Source organism: Anabrus simplex, chromosome 1 (genome assembly GCF_040414725.1).
Source record: "Anabrus simplex isolate iqAnaSimp1 chromosome 1, ASM4041472v1, whole genome shotgun sequence".
In the NCBI taxonomy this organism is placed as follows: Eukaryota; Metazoa; Arthropoda; class Insecta; order Orthoptera; family Tettigoniidae; genus Anabrus; species Anabrus simplex.
This window is the reverse complement of record NC_090265.1, coordinates 956,726,880-956,739,359: the sequence shown is the minus strand read 5'-3', so window position 1 is coordinate 956,739,359 and position 12,480 is coordinate 956,726,880. Positions and strand designations below refer to the sequence as shown.

Below are 12,480 nucleotides of genomic sequence, written 5' to 3'. Positions count from 1 at the left end.
TCGATAATTTTTTAGTAAAAATGTTTGGATGAATTTAGAAGTATTATATAAGGGACTGGGTCTGTAATTGATTATTGGGCGGATGGGAATGTTAGTTTTATAAATTTTTGGAAGGGCTTTGGCAGTGGGTAGGCCTGGGTTCATGTTTATTAATTTAGTTTTTTCTTGATCTGTGAGGAGAAAGGAAGTGTTTATTAAGGTTGGTTTGCTAGTTGATTTACGTCGCACCGACACAGATAGGTCTTATGGCAACGATGGGACAGGAAAGGGCTAGGAGTGGGAAGAAAGCGGCCGTGGCCTTAATTAAGGTACAGCCCCAGCATTTGCCTCGTGTGAAAATGGGAAACCACGGAAAACCATTTTCAGGGCTGCCGACAGTGGGGTTCGAACCTACTATCTCCCGAATACTGGATACCGGCCGCACTTAAGCAACTGCAGCTATCGAGCTCGGTAAGGTTGGTTTGAGCAGGTGTTGGATTTTAGTGGTTGGGTCCTTTTTACTATAGAAAAAGAAGGGTTGTTGAAGAAATCTTTAGTTTTAGCTATGTAGTCAGTTTTTCCATTATGACAGTGGTGTTGCCTTTATCAGATTTGGCAATGATGAGTTTATTGTCATTGATTTTCTTTTTAAGATTTGAAATGTGTTTATTGTCATTAATTAAATTATTAATATTATTATTATTATTATTATTATTATGATTTAGGGAAGTGTTTTTGTTATTATTAATGAAGATTTTTTCAAGTTTTCCTTTTACTTCATATCTGATTTCATCTTGTTCTTCTGTTGGCATTTTGTTAATGGCTATTTCAGTTTCAATTATTAAATTATTAAATTGTCCTGTAAAAAAAACCTACTTTCCGAATTGAACTGTATACTAATATACTATAGTGCCACCTGCATTTTGGGTCTTTACATTCAAATTTAAACTCATGCCTTGCGCTGACTTTGACTACTTCAATTACGACCTGAATTCTTATCTTCAAGAAATAGCGCACTGTGCATATACGTTTTTCATTTGTTTCCGGTATTGCGCTTTTTACCATTTTTCTCTTCAAATTGTTTTTTACGTCAGCTGTTCTAAAGAATCTACATGATCCTAGTTACATATTTCATTTATATTGAATTGTATTATATGTGTATGTATATGTACATTTTCGCGACCGAAGCGAATACTGGATCATAAAGCTATTCATCGAGTTCCGTCGGCGTTTGAAAGCACAGTGCCGGACATTGAATATGTTGCGCTGATGTTCGGGAGCCGGCGATTTACTTCAATCGAGCGACTCGTCTTCGGCTTCTGCACGATTTTGGATCTTCATATTTGTTGGATTGTGTTGTGACTTTGCGCCTGATAGTGTATGCAAACTGGCTCACTTAACTGTTCTCCGCTTCTCATAAACATTTTGAGACAGTGCCGAACTTTGGAGAAGGGGTTTGCGAACATGAACAACGGTGGAGATCTGGGCTCCTTCAGTACGTCATGAGTGAGCAAAAGGTGCACACGTCTGTTGCGCAGTGCATCATTATCAAATTTCTCACAAAAGAGGGCACCAAAACTTCTAAAATTTTGAGACTGCTCCGTACACAGTTTGAGGAAGAAACACTTTTGCAGACTTGAGTGTATGAGTGGGGTAAAAAGTTTGTGGCAAGAAGAGGAGCTGTGGAAAATGAACCTCATGAAAGGAGACCGCGGACAAGCAACGCTGCAGACAACATTGTTGCCATTCGTGCATTATTGGTGAAGATTGGTGAATAAAAATTTCACAAATTGTTTTAGCCGTACGAAGTGTTCAAACCATCATCCGAGATGAACTCCATTTCAGAAAATTGTCTGCTAGGTGGGTTCCTCTTCTCCTCAACCAGGAACAAAAAACTTTACACCAGGAAGTTTGTCAGAGACTCCTGCGTCGTTACGAGGAGGAAGGAGAGGATTTCTTTGTGTTATTGTGACTTGTGATGAAACTTGGGAGCATCATTACATCCCAGAGTCAAAGCAAGCAAGCATAGAGTGGCGGCGAGGGGACGAAGCAGGTCTGGTCAAGGCCAGAACACGCCCTTTTTCTGGAAAGGTGCTTGCAACCATTTTCTGGAACTCGGTGGGTGTTTTGATGGTGGATTTTCTTCACAAAGAAAGGACAATTAATGCAGCCTATTATTGTCGCCTTTTGGGTGAAGCAAAAGCTACGTATCGCAACAAGCGACGCCAGCAACCAACCCGAAATGTCATTCTTCTCCATGACAGTGCAAGGCTGCCTACTGCCACAGATTTATCGCCCTGCAACTACCATTTGTTTGGTCTGCTTATATTTGATCCGCCCTCATAATATAAATTGGTATGATTTTAGAAGACAAATGAGGAAAGAACTTTTAGAACTCTAATTCAGTTTTTCTTTGCTGTATCTCAGTAAGAAATTAAACATGGTTATCAGTGCATTAAGGAAAAATTTGGTCATCTAGGTTTGTATTTCTTCTTTCCTTAAGGTGTTGAAAAGAGCTTAGTTCATCAAATAAAATGGTTCTTGGAAAAAAAATTATTCCTAGAAATAAAGCCATTTTTATTGCTTTTACTATATAAATGCACCTTTAACACTACTCACATGAGCCATCTCCTTTGTGCCTGTTGCAGTAACTTTCTCATATTTAGCTGTTCACAGTTATTCTTTTTCTACAGATTTACTAAAGTTGAATGAAATGTTTTCAGATTTATGAGTGACCAGGAGGGCTGGCAAGAGTTGTGTGAACTGTATCTTATGGAACAAGATTATGCTCGAGCTGCATTCTGCATGGAAGAACTTGTTTTACACAATCCTCATAACCATCTGATGCATCAACGATATGCGGATATTAGATATACGCAGGTAAGGAAAATATCAGTATAGAAAATATTCATACATATAATCTTGATTGGAATTCTTCTTATTTTAGAGAAAAACCACAACCTGCTGTTCTTTGTAAACTGCGATTATACATAGTTAAACCTGTAAGTGCCATCTTCATAGGACCTTCGTAAATATTACATATTTTTTAGTTTTTTTGTTGAAAAGTATAAATGATGATTAGTGTATTTATCTATTTGTTTCTTCCTTGCCTTTCCTTATTGCTTCAGTTTATCATTATCCATTTCTGTCATTGTTTCTTTACTTCTGATTTTAATTACTGTACTTTTCCATATAATGGATGCCCTTTTTCATTTTTTATAACATAATTTGTGACAAAAAACTTGGACATTAGAACATGTACCATCTTGAATGTCAAATAATCAGTAGCATCAATATAAATATAGTAAACCAGTAGCTACTACAAACAATGTATTGGTAGTCTCAGTACGAGCGAGTCTACGATCAGCTGTGCAACTTGCACAACGAAACACAGTATTTACAAGTTACAAGTTGCTATACGTTGCACTGACACGAATAGGTCTTATGGCGATGATAGGATAGGAAAGGGCTAGGAGTGGGAAGGAAGCAGCCGTGACCTTACCTAAGTTACCGCTCCAGCATTTGCCTGGTGAAAAAATGGGAAACCACAGAAAACAATCATCAGGGTTGCTGACATTGGGCTTCGACCCCTCTATCTCCCGAATGCAAGTTCACAGCTTTGCTCCCCTAACTGCATGGCCAACTTGCTGGATCACAGACGGTAGTCAGTGTGTCATAACTTTAAATTAGAAATAAAAAACAGCAAGTAATATTATTGAAGCAGAACATTACTATCATTTCATTGCTACTATAAAATGTAGACTTTGTCATTCACCATCAGTTTTTGCATCACTGTCATCAGCCATCACAGATTTACATTCATGTTTAAAAAAGGAACCAATCGCTATAAGAGTTTATGTGCATTGTTTTATTAAATTTGAACTTGACTCCTCTATCCTTCATTTCTCATCACCAATAAATACTAAACACACACTAAAAATACTGCACAACCCTACTGTCGGCAGCCCTGAGGATGGTTTTCCGTGGTTTCCCATTTTCACACCTTAATTAAGGCCATGGCCACTTCGTTCCCATTCCTAGGCCTTTCCTATCCCATCGTTGCCATAAGACCTATCTGTGTCAGTGCGACGTAAAGCAAATAGAAAAAAACTGCACACTGTCATTTCCATTTCACTCACACTATGAAAATAATTGCTATCCACAGAAAGTGTATTGTGAGGTCAGCACAGCTGAGTCTGTATCTGTTTATCTCCGTTTCCTAATTTTATCACGTACTGCAGCCCTTCTAATTTTAAATATTACTAAGAAAGTTTCATTAAAAATTAAATGCGTTCATTAAGCGAGGAATTTTTTTCTCCAAAATTGTAAGGGAAAGGTTGCGGTGTGTCCTTTATGCAGTGGCATCCATTGTGCAGAAAATGTGGTATGTTACGTGTTGTAGTGATAAATAACTACTTTTATATTTCTCTTTTTTAGGGAGGGTTTGATAACATGGAGTTGGCTCGGGCACACTATGCTTTGGCAATAAAGCTCAATCCCAATAATATACGAGCATTGTATGGCTTGTTTCTGGTGAGTCCTTGGTATTACACATTTTTAAGTAACTTTTCTGTATTCTTGCCATATTTTAGATTGACAGATGTAAGTCAAAATAAACAAAGTCCATTCAGAAAGTTAAGTCACACTTCATTTGTTGCTCCATATGAGAGTGTGGGTTGTAAAAGCAATATGTTTTGGTTTACTGCTACTTTTGTTGTTCTCTTCAAACACATGTCCTGCTGTGTTTTTTTTTTTTGTTTTTGATTGTTTTTTAAGGCATCTAATAATTCAGGAAACATGTACTAGGTTTCATAAAGTTTATATGATAATACAGAAAAGATTTAACATTAACCCGTTAAGTGGGGAGCGAGCTCTTCCTCTTTACACACTACGGTGGGGAGGTGTTTTCATCATTATTTTTTTAAATACTTGGATTTATGCAACCCGACATGTATCTATCTAATATTACTTGTATATTGTGACAATAAGACACATTAATTTCGATACTGCACCGCATATTCACGATAAAGAATGATTTTTAAGCACTACGTTTTTTAGTGCAACAAAGGCATAAGTCTCATATTTCCCGTTTTGTCTCTTATGGGCATTGTAATAATTACTTTCTGAAACTTGTACATAAGCAGTAAACATTTACGAATCAAACTGTCATTGTAGTCCCACAAGCACTATAATATATTGTTATACTTTACTATTATTACACTACTGAAGAATATAAAAATGATCAGAGAAAAATGTACTCACCGAATATCTACTTTCTTCTCTTGTTCTGGACATGAAACTGCCGAGTCACTAATTTCACTCATAGATTTTAACTAGTCTATATATCCACACACGCAGTGGCAGTGACAATGGGGGGGAGGGGGTTAGCGGTTAGGGGTAGTGCTCCTCCACATTTTGGGGAAAAATAACATTTTTATTGCATTTTAGCCGTATAAAAAAGAAATTAAATTCGCAGTTCAAATGTAGGTCCTACCCTTTTGTTTCTAATTTCTTTATCCGCTAGTCGCCGTCACTGTCTACACGCACGCACACACACGAGTTTACACAATTAGGGACACTATTCACAATACACGTTCAATGGACGCCTCTCAGTTCACATTTTAGCTGTGTGGTACACTCCGAAACAAGGAGCCGGGCACAGTGCTACATCGCAGATTTTGCAGCAGTGCTGTGTCTCCTTTCTTTTATTATTTGCATTGCAAACAACACATCTCTTGCTTGCAATGGGTTTCGTCTTTGAAGGGGCATTGAAATCCGGGAAGTGCCTTCCCGAGAATCGATCCGAAGGGTCATTTGACAGTGACACTACTGATCTGACTGGCTGGGCTTCAGCAGGGATTGATTTATCATACTTGTCAAAAAGCTTCTGGATAACGTGCATACGAAATTGTAAGTGAGTGAATTTTCCTCCATGTTTTTGACAAATAACGAAGGAATTGAACATTGTTATGTCCAAAAAGTGCCTGAAAATCTTTTGGTAGAATTTCTTGATTCGCTTTCGGGCTGTACTGTACGGGACCATACACTGATCAGATAAATCGACCCCACCCATTGAGTCATTGTAATCTATACACATGACAGGCTTTTCTACTGTGTCCCCTTTCCTGTTTTTCACAGTGTGCATTTCGGCATCATGTATGCTACTTAGCATACACACATCCCTCTTGTCTCTCCACTTGAGAGCAATGAGTTTGTTACGATAAGCAAACGCAACTTCCCCCTTTTTTAGTTTCTTCCCCATAACATCTTTTGGGAGATTTTTCCTGTTCGGTCTTACGGTGCCTACAGCATCTGTCTGAAGGTCATTGAGTAGGTCAAATAGCTCCGGACTACTGTAGTAATTATCCACAGCTATTAGATAACCTTTATTCAGCAGACCTTCGGCCAGTGTAAATACAACTTTGGAAGGCTTAGTGTACTCAGAAATATCTATTCCACAAACTTCGTTTACCAGATCAGTTTCCTTCCCCGTATACCATAGGAGGTTCCACACATACCCAGATTTAGCTTCACATAACTTATAAGATTCCATACCAAAGCGCGACCGTTTCTTCGGTATGTATACCTTCCATCCCAGTCTACCTTTCCACAATAACAGGCTCTCATCGATAGATAGACGATCGTCTGGAGTATATGCAGTTCTGAATTTTGATAACAGGTCGTCTAGAACTGGCTTCACTTTATACAATTTGGGGTGAACCTGTCTATTATATGCTTCATTGTCCGCAAAATGCAAAAATTTAAGTAAAAGGAAAAATCGTTTCTCAGACATAATTTCATAAAATACAGGAGTAGCTAACAGTTTATTACGAGAAAAGTAATGGACTAATTTCGGCTTCTGAACAATACCCTGCAGTAATAAGATTCCTAAAAAGAGTTTTATTTCATTTTTGTTAGTGGGTACCCAGTCTCTCTCACGACTTCTTCTTTTCACTTTTGCCATCAACGAATTTGAGGTAATTATTTGCTGAGCATACAGATTTGTTTGCTGTGCAATAAGATCACAAAGTCCGTCATCTATAAAAAATTCGTAAATTTCTTCAGGCTGTTTCTTATCCAAAAGTTCACCCTGAATTCCAGCATTGTAATTTGTTGGAAATCTTGCTCGCTTACAACCCCGCACATCCCATTCACCCTGTACAGCAGCAGGATTACCGTCATTCGCAGTTTCAGTTTCACTGCTTTCACTGGAACTCGAACTCCGCACCGATTGAACCGGTCTTGGAACACTACTAGAAAAGCTACTTCCTGGAATATTTACTAATAACGGAGATTCATCGTCACTTTCCGAGCTGAAGTCACTACAACTTTCATCTTCGCTATTTTCAAGGATATCACGAATAGTACAATCACTTGGAATACCCCCCGCCCTTTTAAACATACTGTATTATGATATAAAACAAAATAAACATTTCAAAAACGCAAAAGGAACACACTGAAGCTTCTATTTATCGTGAACTTAGTACAGCGCAGGGCCAGTCATGCGGCCTACTGACGAATGCACGGGCTGAATGTGATGCGGCGCTTAAGCGATTTTTGCACTGAACAAATACGAACGAAACAGAAAGGGGATTCCCTGTCGCAATACCGTTCTTACTACGTAGTTCGAAAAAAATCGTCAAGATGGCAGCACCTTCCAAAGCATGTGAGGAAAGTTTCAAGGCTCGCGCCTAATATTGAAGATAAGAAAAAAATAAAAACAGTCCCGCGTCTGGAGCCGCATCGCCCACCCTAGCGCAGAGTTTGAAGTGCGGATGGAGACGCAAGCCCCGCTCTACGGGTTAAATATCCATTTTGAAATGATTCTGAAATGTTCACATCTCTGGTTGTTGTATAATGAATATGGTGCATCAAGTGTGATAATGCTGAGTTAGAAATTGAGTCTCAGGTATGAGTGATTCTGAAGGATTGGAAGGATTTTTAAGCTCATTTCTGTTTGGAATATTCAAAGCTTCTGAAAAGCTGTTCTTCAAATATTTTTATTCAGTTATTTCTGACCATAGTGGCTTGGGTTATGCAAGAAATTTAGACTCTTAATCCTTTGCACTTGTATGTCAGATATGTTCTGTTCTTATATAAGTTTATCGTAAGAATAAGGTGCATTAAGAGCGGTATTTAGGCTTTTCACAGTTCTTGAGCATAAAGTAGGAGTTCATGCTATTTGGAATAGAGAAATCTACTGTACTGGCCCAATATAAGCCAGTGTTTTTTACATGAAAATATCTATCTTAGACGAGCTAAGCGAAGATAGTCTCTCGCAGCATTACGGGGCATCTCTGTCACCCGAACTACCACCTGTAACAGTTACGAGCTTTGCCGACGACACCGTCATCATCGGGAAGAACAAAGAAGCCGCCTTAGAGCTTACTCGACTAGCCCGCAGGAGGTTCGAAGAAATCGGTCTCGATATCAATCCTCAGAAGTGTACAGGGATATGCGTAATCCAAGGCGAGTTGAAGCAAGGGTCGCTATCCGTGGAGGAAGACTGTAGGATTGACTTAATAGGAGACGGTGAACAATTCATTACCTTGGAACTACCTTCAGGGACACTCTAGTGTTCGACGAGACTGCTGTAATGAAAGACCTTCACAATAAGCTCCAACTTGTAACATCGTCGCCACTGTTTAAGGAAGACCAAAAGCTCATGGTACGTATAATTCCTCAATCTGTCCCACCCTGATATACCCTTTCCTGACATGCAGTTTCAAGAAAATCGCACAGAAATTTTTATCCGATAGCGATAAAATGATTAAAAGTGCAACAAAGGAGATATTGCAGTTGCCGACGGATACTCCAGATGGCATGCTGTACACCGAAAAGAAATACAAAGGACTTGCTCTTTTTAAAACCTCATGGGAAGTTTACCTACAATGCATTAATGCCTGCAACATCTTGCTCAAGACTAAAAATCCACTCTTGATTTATGAACTTCTTGACATCGCATTTGGAACTTGTAATTTGCGCAAGAAGGAACTGACACTTAATAATTGGACTTATAAGCCATCCATATATAGCATATTTAAATATCATTTTAAATATTTAGCGTTATGTAAAGGCAAATTGTTGCAATATTTCATTATAAAACAACGCAAGAACTAAGGCAAACAAATATTTTAGACTCTAATGTATAATAATTACACTTTAAAATATCTTAGTGTGTTTATGTGAAATTTTATAATAGTCAACAAACATACTTTAATGTACTTTTAATGTACATACTTTTAATGTACTTTAAAACTTTAATGTAAAAATGTAATAAGATATTTTATTGAAGTTAACACGCAAATTTTATTCATCACATTTTACTGATAGCTTATCGCTATAACTTCACGATTATAAACAAACTTATCTCAAATAAGATTACACATTTATAGAATGGGACCTAATTCAGCAGAATAAGCAAAATACCTATGATAAATGCTTAATAAGCTTAAAGACGAATTCTTTCAGCCACAATTGCATGTATATAATAAGACAAAAGTTTGTAATTTTATCACAATGCTTGTAATTTTGTAAGTTTTTTAAGAAAAGTTTTTTATTGAAAGTATAAAATAGTATGTCATGAAGGTCCTTAAAAGGCATAAGATAAAAATGTAAATATGATTCTGATATAGCTAAGGATGACTTATAAAGGGTCGAAACCGGTCCCAGATATATAATATTTTACATGCAAATAAATGTATTGATTAGGTGGAGTTTTTCTTTCCTTTTGTGACGATAAAAATCCACTCGGCGTCGCTTCTAGGGATTCTCACGCGGAGAGTCGGGAATGTATAGAACATTTAAAATTAACAAACGCTGATACCCAGCAAATAACCACTAAGAACGGCCTGTACGATACTAAGAAGATCCGTCAAGAGCTACGAGAACGTAAATTCACCTCCTGGTGTTCACTACTGCAAAAAGGAGTCGGTGTACAACTTTACAAGGAGTACACACCAGCAAACTCTTGGGTGCGAGATCATACCGGACTGTCTTGCAACGAGTGGAGAGAGGCTATAAAGATGACTGCCAATGTTTCTGCGGTGAACTTGGTGCCAGGCAGATCCCTGGACAACAACCTCTGTCGGCATTGCCACGGAGAGAAAGAAACTCTTGGTCATGTCCTGGGATTCTGCTCACGCGGGGAGCTCCTAAGAAACACGCGGCACCACCAGATCAGATCCTTCATTGCCGAAGAAATGAGAAAGAAGGGATTCACTGTACATGAGGAGGTACACGGACTTGCCATAAACGGCAGTTCACAGAGAATTGACATCATAGCCTTTAAAGACAACAGCTCTCAAGGATTCATCTTAGATCCGACTGTCAGGTTCGAACACCTCAGCGGTCAGCCAGAGGAGGTCAATCTAGAAAAGATTAACAAATACAAACCCACTATCCCCTACTACAAATCTAAATACCACCTTCAGGAAATTGAAATAATAGGGATAATGGTTGGAGCTCGCGGTACCACACCCCGTCACGTTGTCGCCACATGGAAGCGCTTCCAACTCCCAATGAAGTTCATCCCCGAAATTGCGACTCTCATCCTCCAAGGCTCCATCAAGATCCTGAGACACCACCTCTACAGCTACATCTCTGAAACGCCGCACTAATTATACTGTTCCTTCATAATTTAGAGTTATCTTCAATTAATAGATCTGTACAGAAAATTTTATGTTTTACCTTGTACTTAGTGGCAGCCTGTAAATACAGGAGGTTGTTCCTAAATAAATGGAAATGTATATGTATACTAATAAAAACATTGAATTGACATTTGTATGTCCCTTTCCAATAGTAATAAAAACCTTAGTTGTGTTATATGCACAGCCTAACATTTAAAGTGATATTTTTGTGAAGATCTGTTTGTATCATTCCCAGACTCTACTGCCTTGTGTGACGGGAGTCACAGCACGCATCACTGCTGAGCCCAAGGTCACAAATAAGCCAAAATTTTTGAAGCTTTGACGACTTTTTCCAATTTGTGGCTTGTGGCCTACTGTTGCTTGGGTTGGTGTCATTGTGCTAATGTATCCTCTTTCGGTCACTATTCCAGTGACAGCAGATCACATGGAAAGGAGAGAGTATTTGTCACTTCAGTAAATTAAAGGACACCAGGAGAGTTGGCCATGTGCGTACAGGCGTGCGGCTGTGAGCTTGCATCCGGGAGATCGTGGGTTCGAGCCCCACTGTCGGCAGCCTTGAATATGGTTTTCCGTAGTTTCCATTTTCACACCAGGCAAATGCTGGGGCTGTACCTCAATCAAGGCCACGGCTGCTTCCTTCTAACTCCTAGGCCTTTCCTATCGCATCATCGCCATAAGACCTATCTGTGTCGGTGCAACGTAAAGCAACTAGCAAAAAAAAAAAAAAAATTAAAGGACAGAGAAACTTTAAATTTCATGTTTTATTCAAGCCAAAACATGCTAATGATGTACAGGCTGTGCAAAAAGTTCATTGTTTCCAAGTGTAACGTATTATTTCAATTTAAATGAAATTATAAAATTTCAGGCTAACTCATTCTTTAGTTGCCAGCATTTCACCCCAGTGTGCCAATTTGGGCTGATCAGTTGGTAACTATCACACGCGTGGCTAGTGCATATAGTGGAGGCTGGTTGGGTCGGGTGAACATTTTCATTCCATACCCTGACGGTACAGCGGGCCTCTTAGACGGTTATCAGTCTCTCAGGCCAAGGAGGTTTGTGTTGGTGATGTGATTTACCGAGAAGGTGAGTGTGGCTGTGGCCTATAAAGGAACTGTCCCGGCGTTTACCTTAGTGCAGAAAAAATGGAAAACCACGGAAAACCATTCTCAGGAGAGCCGACGGTTGGGACCAGTCCCTCTGCCTCCCGCATGTAGAGCTGCAAGGCTAGCCAAAACTAGCCACTGTGCCAAAGCCTACTCTACTCGGTCTAGTGGAGGCCAATGCATAGGCTACTTGGAGCCACAGGCAATGCCTGTGCACTGTGGGAGACTTGGTCTATATCACAAAATTGCTGCCTGCTAGGCCATCAAATGATGTAGATCTTGATTCCCATAGAGAACCTGAAATATTTGTACTAAATGAGTGAATGTTTTTCGCCCCAGTGTGCCAACTTGGGCTCATCAGTTGGTAAGTAACACACCTACCAAGACATGTGGCTGGTGCATATAGTGAATTGTAGGCTACTTGGAACTACACACAGTTCCAATACACTCTGAGTCATGGTTGCCAGCAAAACTTGACAAGACTTATATAAGTTAATCCAGTGCTGGAAAACTTGCTTTGTTGCATATGGTTTGAGACTTAATCTGCAAAAGACGGTATAGTTGGAGTTTGGAGAACAGAATTATGATTCAAGTAACATTGATGGGATTGATCTCCTTAAAAACAATGATTTTAAGTATTTAGGATCAGTCATATGTTCGGATTGTGCCACACTTCCAGATGCATGGAACAGAGTTGACACTGCCTGGATGAATTGATCTAAGTTGGGAGTTCTCTTCAACTGATAGAT

General features: G+C 39.1%; 2 protein-coding genes across 2 annotated transcripts in view; one reads left to right on the top strand and one right to left on the bottom strand.

Moving 5' to 3' along the window:
• The window catches only part of pns (pinstripe), a 508,843-nt gene that overhangs the window by 9,612 nt on the left and 486,751 nt on the right, over nt 1-12,480 (bottom strand). The window lies entirely within an intron of this gene.
• LOC136857796 (ER membrane protein complex subunit 2-A) overlaps nt 1-12,480 on the top strand; it is a 115,010-nt gene that overhangs the window by 87,946 nt on the left and 14,584 nt on the right. The window contains exons 5-6 of the mRNA XM_067136729.2: nt 2,703-2,859; nt 4,417-4,512. Of these exons, the coding sequence (XP_066992830.1) occupies nt 2,703-2,859; nt 4,417-4,512 (253 nt within the window). The remainder of the gene's footprint in view (nt 1-2,702; nt 2,860-4,416; nt 4,513-12,480) is intronic.